Source organism: Rhincodon typus, chromosome 10 (assembly GCF_021869965.1).
Source record: "Rhincodon typus isolate 14 chromosome 10, sRhiTyp1.1, whole genome shotgun sequence".
Classification (NCBI taxonomy): Eukaryota; Metazoa; Chordata; class Chondrichthyes; order Orectolobiformes; family Rhincodontidae; genus Rhincodon; species Rhincodon typus.
This window is the reverse complement of record NC_063341.1, coordinates 57,351,667-57,371,824: the sequence shown is the minus strand read 5'-3', so window position 1 is coordinate 57,371,824 and position 20,158 is coordinate 57,351,667. Positions and strand designations below refer to the sequence as shown.

The 20,158-nt window shown below is 38.0% G+C and overlaps 1 protein-coding gene across 1 annotated transcript in view; it reads left to right on the top strand.

The window, feature by feature from the left end:
* The window catches only part of ptprfa (protein tyrosine phosphatase receptor type Fa), a 490,838-nt gene that overhangs the window by 306,353 nt on the left and 164,327 nt on the right, over nucleotides 1-20,158 (top strand). Inside the window, exons 9-11 of the mRNA XM_048601537.1 lie at nucleotides 6,961-7,094; nucleotides 8,380-8,524; nucleotides 13,414-13,719. Of these exons, the coding sequence (XP_048457494.1) occupies nucleotides 6,961-7,094; nucleotides 8,380-8,524; nucleotides 13,414-13,719 (585 nt within the window). The remainder of the gene's footprint in view (nucleotides 1-6,960; nucleotides 7,095-8,379; nucleotides 8,525-13,413; nucleotides 13,720-20,158) is intronic.

Genomic DNA, 20,158 nt, shown 5'->3' with positions numbered 1-20,158 from the left:
CAACAAAATCAACCACTCCCCATTAGAACATAGAACAGTACAGCGCAGGAACAGATCTTCAGCCCACCGTTTGCCATTCTAAACTAATCCCACCTATCTGCACATGATCTGTATCCCTCCATTCCCTGCCTGTTCCTGTGTCTGTCTAAATGTCTCTTAAACTCTGCGATCTACTTCTACAAGCCCCCCAGCAACACATTCCAGGGTTTATCACTCTCTGCATAAAAAACTTGCCTCACACATCTCCTCTAAACTTTCAGCCTCTCACTTTAAACCCATGCCTCATAATTTCATCTACTTCTAACGTCACCCCTTATCCTCCCACACTGTAGCAAAAACAATCCAAGTCTATCTAACCTTTCCTTATAACAATGCACTTGTTATAAAGTGGAGGTTGACCCCCCCCCCGCAAGAACTAAAACTGAGAAACACCATAAAAGGAGCGCCTCGCCCCGTACTCTGTTAAAAATGAGTGTGAAAAGTGGTGTAACCTGCCTTTCAGCAACTTCCAGTGGTTAAGTAAAACAAACCCCTGACACTCACTTTTACAATCAACAAGTAACAATTTATTTATCTAACTCTAACAGTGAACAAATTAATTAAATTATTAACAAACCAGATAAATCCCTTGTAACTACTACCTATTTCTGAATAAAACAAGATTCTAACAGTTAGCTGCTCCAATAAATACAATAAAGTTTTCAAAAAATAAAATTTCGTTTCTCGAAATTACAGCCGGGTTATGTGTTTTCTGGAATATTCTGTGCCTTTTCCGTCAATTCTTCTGTAAGGAGTATTAACGAGTTGTGCCGTTGATAGCATTGACTTAGATGGTGTTTTCTCTAAAACTTAGAGAAGACTGTGAGAGCCAGCAATTCTCTCTTGAGAGCCGAGAACTGTTAACTCTGGCAGATGGCAATTCACTCTCCTGTCTTTGCCTAACTGCCCCTTCTTTTATACCCTTGATGACATATCAGGATTTCTTTCAATAGATTGGTCCTATGTTGTCAAAACTGTCAGTCTTAAATTTAATTGGTTTTTGGTATCTAAGTGTGTGGTTCAAATTGATTGGCTAAATTCAAAACCTTATTGTCTTGGTAAAACTGCAGCTTGGCCTGCTAACTATATGGCCTTCTGATACAAATGTTTCAATTCAGGTACTCTCTGTGCACCTGCAAACCCACAAGCTGCTGCCCACAGATATCCAGTTGGAATCTCTAAGCATAGAAAAAGCACATCATCTTTTAAAGGGACCATGCACTCCTTTCTCCCCTAGCATTTTACAAACACCAAATTCGACCTTGGTGCCTCCCAATCCAGAAGTATTCTACCCAACTTGCCAGCACACTCCCGTCCAGGCAGCCTCCTGGCAAACCTCTTTTGCACCCTCTTCAAAGCCTCCAATCTTTCCTATTGTGTTTTGACCAGAGCTATACATTATACTCCAAATGTTTCTCAACTAAAATTTTATACTGCTACAACATGAGTTTCCAATTTTTATACTCAGTGCTCCAACCGATGAAAGCAATTATGCCTTACATCTTCTTTACCACCTTATCCACTTGTGTTGACACTTTGAGGGAGCGCCCCAAGATTCCTTTGTATATCAGTTCTCCTAAGGGTCTTGCAATTTACTGTATACTTTCCTCTTGCATTTAACCTCTCAAAATGCATGAGTCCACACTTGCCAGATTAAATTCCATCTGCCATTTCTCTGTGCAGGTTTCCAACTGATTTATATCCTGCTGTATCCTTTGACAACTTTCTCCACTATCCACAACTCCACCAAATTTCATAGAGATAGTAGGAACTGCCGATGCTGGAGTCTGAAGAAGGGTCCAGACCCGAAACGTCAGCTTTCCTGCTCCTCTGATGCTGCCTGGCCTGCTGTGTTCATCAAGTTCTACACCTTGTTATCTCCACCAATTTTCATGTTGTCTGCTAACTTACTAATCAGACGACTTATGTTTTCATCCAAATCATTTGTATAAATTGCAAACAACAGAGATCCCAGCACTGATCTTTGTGGACCACCACTGGTCAGATGCCTCCAGTCAGAAAAAAACACCCTTCACAACTACCCTGTTGTCTTTTATGACCAACTTACCAACTCGTTGTGAATCCAATGTGACTTAAGCTTCTTGACCAGCCTAGCATGTGGGACCTAGTCAAATGCTTTAGTAAATTTCATGTAGGCAGCATCTACTGCCCTGCCCTCATCAATCAACTTCGTCACTTCTTCAAAAATCTCAAATTTGTGAGGCAAGACCTCCCTTGCGCAAAGCCATGCTGACTGTCCCTAATAAGTCCATTCTTTTTCAAAATGGGAATAAATCCTGGCCTTAAGAACCTTCTATAATTTCCCTACCACTGATGTAGTGTTCACCAGCCTATAATTTCCTGTATTATTCCGATTGACCATCTTAAACAAAGGAATATTGTTAGCTATTTTCAAGTCTCCTGAGACAGAAATTCTCAACAGAAATTAATATCCTTAGACAGCATTTTCCAAATACATGATCAGTTCTATTTAGAAAGACAAGGGGACACCACTGCCTGCAACTTCTCCTCCAAACCATTTATCATCTTGACTTGAAATATATCGCTATTTCTTCGGTGTCATTGGGATAAATTCCTTGAATTTCTTTCCTAACAGCATAGTGGGTCTAAGGCAGCTGAAGGACAACTAGTGTAGGCAATAAATGCTGGCCCAGCCAGCGATGACCACATCTCATAAGAGAATTTTTAAAAAGTCAAATCCGCTGGGTACTCCCAATTACCCAACCTGACTGAGCAACCTGAGTACCCCTCATCCAGCTACCATTTGAACACCCAACTAACTTTCCTGGCCAGACTCTCTTATTTCCACAACCATAGCCCTCTTCCCTGCCCCCTCACACATATCTATTGATTATTTACATGGCTAAAGCCTGACGCCCACCAGTATAATGTGCAGAAATGTAAGGTCATCCACTTTGGTAGCAAAAATAGGAAGGTAGATTATTTGAATGACTGTAAATTAAGAGAGGGCAATGCCTAATGAGACCTGGGTGTCCTCAGTTGTTGAAAGTAAGTATGTAGGTGTAACAGGCAGTAAAGAAGTCAAACTGTATGTTGCCTTGATAGTGGCAGGATTTGAGTGCAGAAACAAGGATGTCTTGCTGCAGTTGTATAAGGCATTGGTGAGGTCACACCTGAAGTATTGTGTGCAGTTCTGGTCTCCTTAACTGAGGAAGGATGTTCTTGCTATAGAGGGATAAAGCGAAGGTTTACTAAGTTGATGCCAAGGATGGCAGGACAGATGTATGAGGAGAGGTAGAGTCGTTTAGGATTTTATTCACCGCGGGCCTAATGCTGGGAAATAGGACTTGAACAGATCGGTGTATGATGACCAGAAAGGACATGATGGGCCAAAATATCTTTTTCCGTGCTGTAAAAACTCTATGACTCTCTTACATTTGATATATTTTAATCTGTAATTGCATATACAAAATTTCTTGCATAGCTTAATGGCTCTATCCAACACTCAAATTCAAGTTTGAAATGAAGCAGTCAAATGAGTACTTGTTCTTTGATATCTGAGTTGAGAAACTGATCATGGGGTTCTTTAGTACAATTCACCACAAACCTACTGGAACTAGTCAGTATACTTGTTGGGATTCATAAGTTCCACATGCTATAAGTTTGGTTTCCTCAGAAAACTCCTAAATAGGGCCTAAGCCATTTGTTCACCCTGCAAACATAATGCTGAAATAGGTGCATCAAAGCCATCTTGTGCGTTTAATAGTTACCCCAATCAGACAATTTCGTGCTGCCCATTGCAGCAGCTCATTAACGGCCATAAGGTGGTCATTCTTGGTGCTAAAAAATGTCCAGTCTTCCTCACATTACTGTGGAAGGGTAAGGTATCTCAACAGTTTGAGCAGCTGGTGAAGCTAGCCACTTCACGCTGTTATTATTCAGTAGCAACATGAGAGGTGTTTGCCATTAACAGAATGCTGCTGTTAAGCCAGAAAGGTGGCCACGCTATCATAAAGTTAAATAAAATAGCATCTGAATTTAGGTGCCATTATGGTACCAAGTATGTAAGTTCACAGTACCCAAACAGCCCATGCTTGCAAAATGTGCAGCAGTGTCCAACATTAGATGTAATTCTGCAATTTCCTGAATAATCGTGAATGTCAGAAGAATTGCACTGACAACCAATTTAGGATTGTTCGTTAGGCTTGCAGTATGGTGCACTTGCACATATTGGAAGCTACATACATATAACCCTGTTTTTCGCAGCCAGAAAGAACATGTACACACACTGTGCCTGTTGCAACTCAGCATAACAAGTAACAGCCAATTGATGCTTCTTTTCTCAAGGCAATCCCTGAGCAATCAGAGACCAGTCAGTTTGGCAGTTAACTCTTGATCATCATTAATTGTTGCATCCTCCATGGCAAACTTCTGCTAATCAAAGTCCACTTGCCAACTAAGCAACACTGTCCTTTATGCAACATAAGTGTTCTCACCCATTGAATTTTTTTTCACCTGAATTATTTTTGTAACTGTAAGATGAGAAATTTCAATAAAATGTTTCTTTTTTACAGTAATATTTTTGCAATTGTTATTGTCAACAGAAAAATATTCTTAGCTTGTGCATAACAGTTACCATTATTTGTTTAGAATTGATGGAGCAATACAAAACTATCTCCTGTTGAAAACACACAAGTAAGAACTACGCTCAGAAGAATTTCCTCAAAAAATTCTTTACTCCCAGATTTCTATGTTTTATTTTAATTTTCTTCACACTGGTATAGGATCACCCAAGAGACTCTCCTCCATGTCTGAGCTTAGTTAACCAGTGTCTCCACCTAGATAGCAAGTATTGGCAGACTACGGCACAATGATGATATCACAGATGAGTCTAATCCTGTCCTCAGTCAACACCTAAACATGAACTTTCCAATGAAAGTGAAAGCCGCCATAGACTGCTTTTCTATGGATGTAGACAGCTGTTGGTGAGTTTAACCTGATGAACAGCAAGTGAAAGGCAAGGTTGAGAAGATGGGGACTTCATGTGACCACATTCAGTATGGGAATTGAATCAGTGCCGTTGGCATCATTCTTCAGCATGAATAGCCATCCAGCCAACTCCATGCCAAAAGAAAGCAATTATATCACCACCTGTAATTCTTTGACCAAATTTAATACATTCTAGGATTCATAAATGAGATTATCTAGTTTCATTTCTCACATTTTTCACTATGTCAACTGGAAACTTTCCAGTGTTTATCATAATAATTGAAATAAATTGTGTATAGGCTACCCATCAGTCAACGGCAATGCCAGCTACATTGCCCGCAATTTCTTTTCTGAATCAACAATATGGATATGTCCCTTTCTTCAGCAGTTTTATGGCCAAAATCTTTGTAACAAATGAGTGAAAGGTGAGTAATTGAATGGGTGAATCAGTAGGTCTGTAGGCGGGGGAGGTGGCTACATCTGCCATGCATTTGCCCACTCACTTAACCTGCCCAAAACAGTCTGCAATATCACTGCAGCTCACCGTCACAGCTCAGCCACCCACCAGCTATATGTCACTTGCACATTTTGGGATATTTGGCTCCTTCATCTAAATCATTAACATATATTGTAAATAGCTGGGGTCTTCATACCAAACCCTGCAGTATCCCACTAATCACTGCCTGCCATTCAAAAAAAGACCTATTTATTCCTACCCTTTGTTTCTTGAATGCTAACCAGTTTTCTGTCAAGCTCAGTACACTACCCCTAATCCTATGTGCTTTAATTTTACATATTAATCTCTTATGTAGCACTTTGTCGAAAGTTTTCTGAAACCTCAGCATCCGGCTGTGCACACAGATTGCGATTTCAATCCTTAATGGGCCCTACTCTTTCATAATTATTCTTTTCCCATAATATACTTATAAAACATCTATTGATTTTCTTTAATCACTCACCAGTGATTTTCATGTTCCCTATTCACTCTCCTAATTTCTTTTCTAAGTAACCCACTGCACTTTCCATACTCCTTTCAGTTAACCATTGTTTTGATCCGTCAACATAAACTATATTTTTAACTTTTGTGTATTCCTGTACATACCTTAACAGCCAAGGTTATCTGGACTTGTTGATCCCACCCTTCATTTTTATGGAAATGTGTTGGCTTTGCACTGTCACTATTACCCCTTTGAATGATATGGATATAGATTTCCTGATATGGATTTTCTTGTAAATAGCTGCTCCTAGCTCACTTTGGTCAGATCCTGTCTTATTATATTAAAATTGGCCATCACTCCCAATTCAGAACCTTTTTTCTCATGTCCATCTTATGGTCACTATATCAAAATGCAGCCCCCCGCCCTGCCCCCACGCCTCAACCTCTATCACTTGCCTGGCTTCATTCTCTAAAATTAGGTTCAGCTTTGCCCTTCTGTTGTAGGACTTTCAACATGCTGGCATAGAAAGCTCTCCTGGACACTTCTTAAAAATTCCACTTCCTCTAAGCCTTTCACACTTTGTTCATCCCAGTTCATGTTGGAGAAATTGAAATCCTGTACTATTATTACATTGTTACTTTTTATACTTCTGAGATTTGCCTACTTATCTCTTTGTATCTCTTCCTGACTGCTTGGCATCTACATATCAGAAATATTCCAGGGATAGAAATTTCATTGTCATTCCAATGAAGACACATTTCTCATGGAATCCAGCAAAGGTTTTTATAAAATGTTTCTATGGAACGCCACATCTTTGAAATTTGTACTACAGGCTATAACAGTACAGTTCCAACAGACTACTTCAGAATTGCTACTAGGAAAATTATCTGAGAAGAATAAAATTTGTGTTCTGAGGTTTTAACTCGGCCTATTAGAGTTTATACTAAATAGGGTTGAATTATTGGATTATTTCCTGTAGCATAACAGTTGTTTGCTCTGGATTCCCTCCCAGTTCCAGCTCAACCAGCCGAATTCCAAGCTGAAGCAGAGTCTGATACTAGCATTGCACTCTCCTGGGTGTTACGTCAACAAGAGAAAATTACCAAATATGAACTAATATACTCTGAGGGCATTGATGGAAAAGAGGTATGTTGGAGTCAAAACTCATGGAGTAATGAATTATAAAGAGCATACAAAACTCTTCCTGAGTTAATAAGTGACAGAAGTAAAAATGTATTGTATATTTTAATACTCCATGCAATTTTATTTTAATTTAGAGATGAAAGTCCAGTGAAAATAGGCGTCATAATGCCCCAGTTTCCCTTTTATGCGCATTACTTAAATTACAGAAAATACTCAGTCCTTTACCCCTCCTTGCTCCTTCTCGCTGCAAGATAGCTGCTGTATAATTGTTATAGGAGCTCATAAACTGGCTATGATTCTGCCAAGTGGCATGTTTTCATTAGTGAACTTAAGCAGTGAATTTTTGGCTATTAAGTTTTAGGAACAATCGTACCTGAGCCCAATCTTGGCCCCTACGACCAGTAGGGATCTTTGAACTTGGGATTTGAAACACTTGAATCTTAACAATGGTTTTTTGTCTTTCTCATCCAGGAGTCTGTCTTCCCCAGTAATGCTATACAGTCTAATTCAACAGAGATTTGAGTTTGAACCTGATAAACATCTGAAAGAGAGTGGATGAGGAATTTAATGTAGTTTTAATAAAAGCTTCGCAAGCTCAAACATTTAAGAAAATGTAAAAGATTGCGTAACAGTGAAAGTTACTATGTTACATTCAAAAAGTTCATCAGTATGATCTTCAGTATGAAGATTAGGATGTTTAACCACATGTAGGGAAACCTTTGAATGATTAAACAATTTACTCTGTTAGGAATTGAAACACCTCTTTCTTTGCAAAATTGAGTAACGAGTGGTCAACTAGACTTTTTTAAAAAGATGATTATGGTGTCCTAAACAAAGCAGATGCAATTGTTATGCTCTTAAATTTTGAGAAAATCTTTGACAGATTTCCACCTTCGTGATTAATAGCTCATGGATGAATCCATGAAAGGGGAGGTTAACCATAGCCCTAGGTCAATAATCATTTAAAGGAGGAAATGGAGGACAGACTGACATAGAAACTTTTATTCCCATTAGATTTAGCACTTACAATCTGTTTTTCCTAAATTTAAGAAACTAAATTAGATGCCATATAATTTAAACCAGCCAACTACAGAACTTGTTTTTCAAAAGTATAATCTGACTACTACTAATCCACTCATCACACTAATTAGTTGTATGAATTTGTTAGACTATTACTCGAATTGTATTTTGGCATGTGCAACATAGGGATCAAAGAAAATCCCAACTAGGGGCAATAGATCAATTAATGTTTTTAAAACTCATTCTGTTTTCATTGTATTATTTACAGGAACAAGTGATCTTTGACCCTAAATCTTCATACATTGTGGAAGGCCTGAAACCAGATAAAATGTACTACTTCCGTTTGGCAGCACGATCAGATCATGGTTTAGGAGCATACACACAAAAAATTTCTGCAAAAACCATGCAATCCAGTAAGTTTTTGAATCTCTATCATGGTTTGTGCCAGTTTCAAGTTTAGGGAACACCACGAAAAGACTGGTAAGCCACTGACATTTGACAATGCTGCTCAATTTGTTTATTTAACAAACGTTCACTCCTAAGTCCTGAAGGAATCATTGTACAAATCTTCAGTTCCTATTAATTTAATCAAAATAATCAAGTGAAAATCTGAATGAAGGCATCCAGTTAAATACTACATCAAAATAGAAAAATAGATGCTTGATACATTTACAGTGCTGTGGTATAGTGAACACATTTTAAGACATTTTAAAACACATTTGAAACCTAATATTGTTCAATAAATGTAATATATTCCAAGCCAACTACTTTTATTGTTTTTTGATGTGCACAACCTTCCCATCTGTTATTTAGGTGTTGCTTTCCAGAGACAGTAAGTCCCTGTCTAATGTTGCTCTGTTTACTGTTGTTTTGCTTTAACTGCGGTAAGTTAATGGGGCATGTAATCTAGTTGAACACAGAAGGAATATTTTTAGCATAATATTGCATGTGACCAATTGGTACCATCTTAAAGAGGCCTCTTCAGCTCTCTAATCCTGTGCTGTAATCCTGTGTGTTGTGGTTTCTCCTTATCCCTCACCCACTGTCTTTGAGGCTGTTACCCATTCTGATCCTCCAACTTGAAGCCTGTGCCCATCCCCATCTTCTGTTTGTAGCCCCTCCCTGACCTCATATTTCAGACCTTTTCCTGTACCAGGCCCTCTGACTTGCAGCCACTGTCCCTCCCCAATTCACCTTCTTGTCCATTCTCCCCACTGCACTCAGAATCTCTTCAAGTTCCCAATCTTTTGCAAGAGCTCTGGGGTTTGAGAGTGCAGGTTGCAATGATGCAAAATAGCCCAAATCTACCTAGTATGATCTATAATTTTATTAAATGCTCTCACTTGCTGCTTCTCCCATGCCCTTCTTGTCAGTGATGGCTTTGGAGATGAGCAGTGCTAGTGAGAGGTAGAAAAAGTAGCTTTTATGGAAATTTAATTTACAAAATGATTGTAACGGCCCCAGCTCAGCACTCCCACACCATTAGCATTGCACTTTACATCTCTCAAGCTCTGGCATATGACAATATGTAGGCAGACAAGAAAGGATTTGAGGAGTATGACAAGCTAAATTTTTCTTCCAGAGAATGGCACAGGCGTAACAGGCCAAGTGGCTTCCCTCTGCTCTGTAAGAATGTTATAAGATGAAGCAAAATTCAAACTAAACAACGTTGGTAATATATGTTCATTGCATTAGAAGGTTCAGAAAAGATTCATTCAACTGATTCCGGGAATAAAGGAGTTATCTTAGGAGGAAAGACTGGACAGAAATCCTGGATTGTTTGGAGTTTATAGCTCTCCTTTCTTTCCTGTGCTATCATTTCTGATCATCTTATCATCAGGCATAGTTATTAATTTTTACCTGGTCCTGTCCTTTTCCTGAGCCAAACATTCATTATTGCTTCAATATATGTCCTATCTATTCAGTCTTGAGGAGATGTTTTTGTTAAATTATTGTTAAGAATGTTGGCTAACAATTGTCGCCATGATATTTCACACTTCACAAATTCAGTTACTATTAGTTATAACTCATTAATGGTTTATCAGTATAGTTTGAAAAAGCTTAGCAACCAAGTGTATATCAACAGTTTTGATCACAAATCTGATTTTGTAACTTTCAAGAGTATGTAATTGTGTAATGTCTGTATTTTTTAAACTAAAACACATCCAATAGGCAACAATTGGGACAATGTTCTCTTAACATTACACCAAGCCATGTTAGCCATTGGGTTTCCTTCAGTAATTGCTTATGTATATGGACTTTATAGGATTGCCTTTCTCCAGTTACCTGTGACAAGTCATTCTATTAGCTGTATAATTTTATGAAGGTTAAATTTGCAACTTAATTGTTAAATAGTATCTTATAGTAGTAGTGCATCTGACATGAAAACACTCATAATTAGTTGAAGAAAATAGCAAGGCAGCTGGGCAGTAAAATGAGCAGTATATTTTAAGAATTAGACCTAACTTTATACAAACCATTGAGTTGCAAACCCACTACAGCTCACTGGTTTAGGTCAGTGCAATATCAAGCAGCCAGAGACCAACCCAACCTGTACATAAGTAGGTCGGGAAGGGAATGCTGTCTCCAGTTCTGAGTATTTTTCTTTAATTTTTTCATGCATATGGATGTCGCTGGCAACGCCAGTGTTTGTAGCCCATCGCAAATGACCCTTGAATTGAGTGGCTTTTTGGGCCATTTCAGAGTACAGTTAAGAATCAGCCACATTACTGCGGCTCATTGTGTAGGCTAGACCAGGTAAAGATAGCAGATTTTCTTCCCTGACAGACATTAGTTAACCAGCTGGATTTTTACGACAGCTGACAATGGTTTCATGGTCACCACTACTGAGACTAATTCCAGAATTATTCATGGAAATTAAATTTCACCAGCTGTGTTGGTGGGATTTGAATCCTTGTAGCCAAAGTGGGGGTGTTGAGTCTGGGGTAGAAGCATCCCAAGATTTATTCCTGTGGAGTTTCTTGTTGTCTAACGAAAATAATTTTGTACATTTACGTTTGTAGCCTTCTTCCTTTTGCATGCCTAAATTTTAATAACACACTCGCAACACATGTTTCATCCCATAGATATTTATTTAATTGTTCACTTGTTGTTGCCAGGAGTGAGCCAGCACAATGCACTGCGTCATAAATTTCAATACCCTTCTGTCACTACCTTCACAGGACAGGCTCTTCTACTCCATTATCATTTCAGCGTCCATTCAAACTCTTCCACACACTTTTTCACTGCCTCTAGATCTTGACCTTGACCCCTATCCTTTGTCTCCAGTTTCACTTGTTTTGGAGGAAAGAGGACTCATCTAATTTATTTTTATTTCATTAAACCTTAATTTGGACAGATAAATATTTCAGAAGGGTAAAAAAAAACACTTAAGCATGGCTTAGAAGGCATTTGGAGAGAATTATGACAATCCAGTACATAGATTGCTTAATCAGAATGATAAATTTAGGATGTCATTTTCTATTATAAATTAGGATTTGAGATGCCACGTGATTTTTGTAGTTGAGATGTATTTAAATTTTCTTTTCCCCTATCATTTTTATTAACATATCATTTATGGATTCTAAGGGTTTATGCTGTGACTCAAGATTGCTCCAGGCATCTCTTTTCTACTGTTGTATTGGTTCTCTAAATTAAGAACATCTTCAGTTAGTCATCAAACTGCAATTATTGCTTTCCCCCAGTAACCAGAACCTGCGTTCTTCTTGTAATGCAATTATTGGAATCAATATATTTTGTTCTCTTTTGCATTCCTACAAGATTTTTACAACTTGACCCACCCAGTATTTTACTTTAGACTCTATCCATTATCCTTCAAATGTCTTTATTGGCATCTTATGTTCTCCAAGAAATATCTCAAATTCCATTTATTTCTGAAGGGTTCTTCAAGTGTTCATGTTTACTTTTTATGAGGTATTGCTACACACAAAGGTTGCATTTATCCAAGACTTGAGCTTACTCACCATAGATAATCCGGGACAAGAATTACACCTAGTAGGAAGCGCTGTACTACTGCCTCCATAGGTCCACAAAAGCTGGAAATCAAAACCGACCTTTTAGAAAACTGTGATTTATCCACTGAGGTTACAACATTTTTCTCTTTCTGTTAGATTTCCATTATCTATTTGCCACAGCTTCTTTAAACATTTTTCTCTTATCTCCGTGACTTCAAAGTGATTCTGTGCACCTTGCATTGCAAACTTGCTGTGATGAAATTGAAACTATTGTTTTGGTACCAAATTTCACGTATTAGTTTTCATGAAAAAAATGAACTTCTTGCCGCCTTCAGGCTCTCAGTCCTCCTACAGATTTTTAGTCAATGCAAAACTAACTTTACGCCATCTAAGCAAGTATTCTTCATTATATAGTTTCTCTCATTTCACAATCTTTTCAAAAACCTCTGCTAAAGGCCTTGACTTTTCAAGACAAATTTCTTAATTTAAAGATCAAATTGGTATTCCTGCAAGGACAATGGAAAGCAGTGAGCAGTGGCAGATTGCTGGCACCTAAAGCTGAGTTATAAATTATACTTCAAATCTAGCCATATTCAATGAGACGGTGGCATTTCTAATTTGGGGACCAGCTACCTCGTGATAATTAAGAATCTACACATGTGCTTGAAAATAAATCCATTTAGTACATTATCCTGAAATATTACTTTATGATCTGGTGGTATAGTTATCATGCATGTGGAGACCTGATGAATTTCTTGGTCCACAGGCTCCTCCCAAGCACTGACACAGACAGTATTAATTGCATTCTAGTAGTATATACAATTTCAATGAGATACAGTAAAATTGGTGCTCCGCTGTAGTCAGATAAGGACAGGATTAGGTTGACATTTAGGCTTAATTTTTGGAAGACTTAATCTGTGTGGGCTGATTAAAGAATATTAGCTCATGTTCAAGAATGGATGAGTTGTAATATATATGTACAGGCAACATAAATTGTCCATATTATATGCACTGAATCATACCACTTCAGCTCTGAATAAAGCGCAGAATAATTAATGATGTATTCTATACTATTTAAGGTAGGTACATTGCATGAATGTTCAACATTTAATTTCTATATTCTTTATCCTGCCATAAAATTATTTTACTGTATTTCTGCATGACCAAATGTTAACATTTAGTAAGATTAAACCTTAAAACACAAGTTAAAATTTTGAATTTCTTTTTGCTGTCAGCATGCTTTTTTTGTTTTAGTACATATTTTCTGGTTAGTCTTTTGCCATCTTATTTCATTCATTACCCTTCATACCCCTTCATTTATCCACTAGCCCCCTCCGCTCCACCTCAGGATGTCCATGGATTTTCTATCAGCTCCACCAGCATTCGGGTAAGTTGGCATCCACCACCAGCAAACAGTCGTAATGGCGTCATTACCAAATACTCCATTATATATCAAGCGGTGGATAGTGAGGACAACGGAAAGCATGTTTTGGACAACATTGAAGCAGATGCAACCAGCTCAGTAATCGAGGACCTGGAGAAGTGGACTGAATATCAGGTGTGGGTAAGGGCTCACACCAATGTTGGGCCAGGTCCGAAGAGCACACCTGTGAGTGTCCGCACTGATGAGGATGGTAGGTCATTTTGAAATCAAATTAAAGTAGTTTCATATTGTGGTACCCCTTTCACCATCTTCTCAAAGACAAACATTTTACGAAACATCTGAAGGCTGCTATAATTTCATAAATTGTTTCACTGTAATTGTAGTGTTCAATAAAATATGTTACAGATAAATGAATTTGGTACATAACAATATGATCATAGTTTGCTCTCCCATATTTTTCATGCAACAAAAAACATAAGACCACCTGCAGTTCACAACAAATGTTTAATTTCGGGTGTCTTAATAAAAAAAAAAAATTCTGGATAATTAGTGATCAGTCTATTAGCAAAGGGGTACTGCAGTTCCTTTCATTGATATTTAAAAAAATATGTTTCTAATTGTATTTAGAATATATTCCTTTGTATTTTCACAAATATGTTTATTATTATATTTATATAATATTAATTAATCTCATCTACAAAAATGAGAAATATAATTTCATCAGTAGTATCATGTAAAAATCAATATTCACATCATCTGTTGCTGATTCATTTTCAGTTGAAAATGACAATGTTAATAATTGAACCAGGGATTTTGTCCCTAACTTATTTCTTGGTGTTTGATCTATTGAATTTGGAACACCTGAATACGAAGCAAAATCTACCGTTGATTCACAATTACTCTGAGATTGTGGTATACAAAGCTGTTGAATGTATATTTACCACTACCTACTTTGATTGGATGTGTACGTTGCTGGCTGGATCAGCATTTAATGCCCTTCCCAATTTCCCTGAAAAAGTGACGGTGAAATGCCTTTTTGAATCACTGCAGTCTTTGGGTTGTAGGTACATATAATGCTGTTGGGAAGGGAATTCCAGGTTTTTGGCCTGGGAATAGTGAAAGAATGACAACATAGCTCCAAGTCAACAGTGGCTTTGAGGGGAACATGCAGGTGATGGTCCTCTCATGTCTGCTGCCCTAGAGTTTGTAGGTTTGGAAGCTCCTGTTAAAGGAATTAAGAGAGTCGTTGCAACGCATATAGTACACACTGCTATGTCGATGCTGAAGGGTGTGAAAATGAAGGTAATGGATGGAGTGCCAATTAAGCTGGCTACTTTGTCCTATGATGTAAAGCTTCTTGACTGTTGTTTGAGCTGCGGCAGTCCAGGCAATTGGAGAGTGTTTGATCATACTTGTACCTTACGGATTATTAAGGAACATTCAGCTGAAAAGTCTCTGCATTCTATCTCTTCCTGAAAACTTATACACCCTAATCAGCCACAATAGCTATCCAATTCTTTTTTTAAATGTCTGCCTCCTTAGCTAGTACATTCCAGATGATCATCACTTTGTACACCAAGCAGCTAAACATTTCTGCACCATTTCTTTATTAAGCTTTAGAACATGGCCCTTTGTTTTAAAGTTTGTCATTATTACTAACATTTATTATTAGTGTTCATTTTATCACTCAATTATTTTGAATGTCTGAATAATAAGACCTCTTGGCTTTCTGTTCTCCAGAATAACCAAGTTGAGACGCTTCAACCTTCTGATATTGCATATTGTTCTGGATTTTATTGAGAAAAATGTTAATAAGTTCTCCATTCTTTTTGTTGGTGGTGTGGAATGGAATGAGGAATGGGGATTTTAGAAAATGGTCGATAGTGGTGAAAAGAAGCCAGGGTTATCTTTACATTACAGAAAGATGCTGGAGTAGTGAGCAGCTTTTACAGAAGAGAGCATGCCCAGCAATGTTTTAAGTGTGGCTAAGTCAGTCATGTGCCTTAAGTGTTGAAACCTACCTCCCACAGACATAAGTTAGCAAAGACTGAGATCATACAAAGGGGAGTGATCAGAATGGGTGAAAGTAAGAGAGCAAAGACAAAAAAAAAGGAAATGAATTGAGCACTTTGGCCACAAAACTTCTACAGCTACCAATAGAAGACCGTAGTCAAGGATTATAGGGGGCTGACAGGAAGGTGAAATTGAGACTACAACCAGATCAGTCACAATCTTATTGAATGTTGAAAGGGTGAATAGTTCATTCCTGCTCCTAAACCCTAATCTCAAATAAAAGACTTGAGGTTTCAAATGCCATTGTAAGCAACTTTTGGGAGACTTATTCCTGGAGAAGTAAACTAAAAGAGGAATTTATTGGTGGAGAATATAAGGAAATGAAGAATAATGCCATTGTTTGTGATTAAAAAATGAGTAGACCAATTCACATGGACAATAGGGAGTCTGTAAAATCAAGGAAACAAAGTTAAGGGTGATTTGAGATATAGATAGAAATCACCATAATGCGAAGTCTTTTGATCCAGAGGGTGAATGCAGAAAGCAGAATGAATATCTTGGCAAGATGCTACTAAGATAATTTGGAAGGCCATGTAGTAGAAAGTGTAACTAGGTGGAGAAACGTTAGAAAACAGGATTGTATCATCACTCAAAGCTATTAATTTTGTTGCAAACTATTGATTTGAGACATTTCCAACCATGGAAATTAAACCAACTAATCTGCAGGTTGCAATCTGCAAGCTAGATATACCTGGTTATAAATAAAGAATAAGGATAAGGCAATAAGAGTGAGTCAGAAGTTAAATTTAGGATCCTATGCTGTGACAAAGATAATTTTTGGATAGAATCGACTTAGAGCACTGATGCATACAATCAGTGAACGTGAGTGAATCCAGGAATTGTTTGAAGTGAGAGTATTAGTTTGTATTCTGGTGAAAGTATTTCCGTTAAAGATTTGAGATTCAAGCAAGTGTTGAGTATTGTCTACGACCCATCATTGCATAACACAGGAGCTCAGCAGAGTAAACAGTGGTTTTGGTGATTAGAACTGCACACCATCAGTGAGGAACCAGGTGAAGTCAGATATAATAGGAAGCAGGCAGAAAGCAGTACAACAAAGATGTTTGCAGCACTGGAGCAGAATCCTCACAGCAAGATGAGATTCTGCAGAAACAGATCAAAGATAGCTCAATTTAGATTGAAAACTTTCTGGCAGATGAACATAAAATCGAGAGCACAGTAGAAGTACAAGTACCAGAATAAACATGTGTAGAAAACTGTCCCCATGTTATGTTCACTATATGGGCCGATAGCAGTGGAGAAATTGACTTTTATCAATAAGAAGTGACTTTCTGCCGAGAATCCACAGGAACATAGAGTTGAAAAACCATCAGTTCACTGAGATGTAATCAGTGGAACTGTTAGGTTACAGATGGGTTGTAGGCCAGAAAAATGACTTTGAAATTTGAGTTAAGTCTTATTATTTGGTCCTAGAGAAAAAAAATGTGGTGATTGAAAGAATTTTAAGGAGTTATGTCTTTTTAAAACTTACTTAAGTTATGAGATTGATGTAGTTGCCAGTTGCCGTCAGAAGTGGCTGTTTCAGGTCTTCAGAATTTTTCATAGTATAACTATAGGAGGCTTTTGCAAATGCGTGGAGTTTAGTTCTATGGAAGAAACCTCTAATGAGTATTAAACTTGGAATTTTGAGACTGAGGAATAGGTTCACCTCTGGTATTTTAAAACATAAAGAAGCAGTGCCCTGAGTGAGGAAGCAGGATCTGGGAACAGCTGAGAGCTGAGCTCTAGAGACATAAAAATTTATAGATTAAATAAATTACTAACTATATCTATCAGAAGATATCGGGTTTTGTTTCAGATCATCAACGGGCTGCTGAAGACTTGTAAGTCCTGCACTATGTAGAAACTTCAAGACTGTTCATGTGGCTTGGAGACTAAGTGCAGAATCTTATACAGTCTTGAATGACATGGGCTATTGTGAGATTTGTTGCACATTTGGATGAGAAGTCCAGTTGTTAATCTCAACCTTAGGAGGATCTCACTTCACTTGTTATGCTTTTGACAAGTGACAGAGCAAATTTCTTATCAGGCAGCAGTGAGTTGCCAGTTCTCGCTTGTTAAGTACCTTATTAATGGCCCAAGTCCCCTCATTCTTGTTCAGGTTTCTATTCTTAACAAATGCATCAAACAAACTAGATGTCTGGAACACTCGACACGGCAATCGAAGCCAGTGAATTTAGCTTACTGCTTTCCCTAACAGATTTGGAAGGATATTATCAAGCTGGAGAGGGTTCAGAAAAGATTTACCAGAATGTTGTTGGGAATGTAAGATTTGAGTTATAGGGAGAGGCTGGATAGGCTTGGATTTTTTTCACTGGAGTGTAGGAGATTGAAGGGTGATATAATAGAGGTTTTTAAAATCATGAGGGGTATAGACAAGGGAAATGGCAGGTGTCTTTTCCCTAGGGTGGGGAATTTCAAGACTAGGGGGCATATTTTTAAGGTGAGAGGTAAAAGCTTTTTAAAAAAGACATGAGGGGATCTTTTTTACACAGAGAGTGAGTGGTTTGTGCATGGAATGATGGAGTAGGGTACAGTTACAATGTTTAAAAACATTTGGATAAGTACACAAATAAGAAAAGTTTGGAGGGATATAGGCCAAGCAAGTCAGGTGGGACTAGTTTAGTTTGGGATTATGATCAGCATGGACAGGTTGGACTGAAGGGTTTGTTTCCATGCTGTATGGCTCTATATCCAAGCTTCTCAGGGGATGATCCAGGATACCAGCTACGTGCACTCCCCATCAATGTACACTGGCATGTTGTATTTGCCAACCCCTCAACCAGCACAGCATAGACTTGCATTCCAGCGTGCACCAGCAAAGAGCACTGAAAGGCTACTGCAGAGACACCTTGTGACCCCAGCAGGCATGCAGCTAAGATTTGGATCTTAAGGACTGAATGCGTGCTCACGTAATGTCTGTCTTCATGTTCACATTGTCCATGCTTTGCCTTGCTGTGCCATTTAATGCACTGGCACAACTAGACAGCTTGCCTGACTGTTTAGCAGTCCTCAGTTAAGGCAGCATACATCATGCTTAATGTCAGTGTGTTACGACAGTGTCACACCTGCTCTATGTGATAACAGCTTCCTTAGTAAAAACACTGCATGTGCAGCAAGCAAGCAGTTATGTCTGAAAGTCTTAGTGAAGTAGCCTTCACTGAAGTCCATGGTGGCACTTATCAGTCAAGAGCTGTGGCTCCACAGCAGCCATTCTGTGGGTAGGCTCATGTGGTAACGGAGACGTACAACCCCCAGTCAGAAGTCTGGCACTTGTGCTATGGGATTATCTGGTTAGGTTGCTCATAGCCATGGTCAGTCCATAAAGTCCGTCCACAGAAACTAAGAGGAAAGGGAATGGAAGAGAAAGAGACCAGTCAATTACAGCATCACACAGTTAGACTAACAGAATGGGCAGATCAGTGGCAGTTGAAATGTAATACACAGAAGTGTGCAGTAATACATTTTGGTGGAAGAGATAGGAAGAAACAAAACAGATTTAATGGTACGGTTTAAAAAGTGATATGTGGCCTACTGGTTAGAAAGATTTTACAGTAAAATTTAACTGTAATACCTAAGTCAATTACAATTATAGATTGAGTTTGAGAGAAGCAATCTAAAGGTTTACTGGTCCTATTAGTTACAAGACCCATTCCAGGTACAAATATGTTTTCCCAGGTTTACAATTTTTATGGAATTTATTAAGTTTATCCTAACAAGTGGAAAAGAAATGACACTTAATAAAAGCAGTCGTTTCTCAGTCGATCCATTTGGAAATACCAGTAACGCTGGTTTCTTGTTCTGTTCTGTTGACTGAAGTTGTCCTTCTATCTTCGGTCTTCCTTTCTTGTCCAACGAGTCATGAAGAATGACTACTTATTAACCACTGCTAACTACTACACTCTGCGTATCATCAGAGACATCCTAAACTAATAGGCTTGTCAGTAAATGAAGAGATCATGGCCAGTCTTGGGTGGGAGAAATAAAATCCAAAACATCATTCCTGATTGGTTTCTTTAAAAACAATGTTCCTCTTAGTGATATCACTTCCTACTAAGTCCTGGTTCAGTTTTTGACATGCTGATCACTGTGTATGATTGTTCCTTTGTAATAGCTTGTTGCTTATAATATACCAACTTCATAGATCTTTTCCAAGATAAAGTGGCACCAGTAAGCCTATTTATTTATCAAAGTGGCACCAGTAAGCCTATTTATTTATTTGTCCAGAGAATGTAATGTCACCTCTTAGTGATTAACTATCATCCCAAATGTCTCAGTGAAAACTTCTAAAAAGGTTGAGACAACTACAAAATTCACTACAAAGTCTAATTCCAGAGTAGAATATATATATACATTCACAGTTATATCTATAAGCTTATTATATGCTTTAATTTACAAAACTGTACTCTGAGTAAAAGCCTTTTACCTCGAAGCAGTCTCACGTGTGTTAATCTAAGTTATTATTTGCTTGGGCTATAAAAGTAACTATAAACGCAAACCTTGCTTTTCACCTGAATCATATGGCTTTCTTCCTTAGAGAAACTGTGAGCATAGTTAAAAAAATATATAATTTAATTTGTGACTTGCTTAACCAA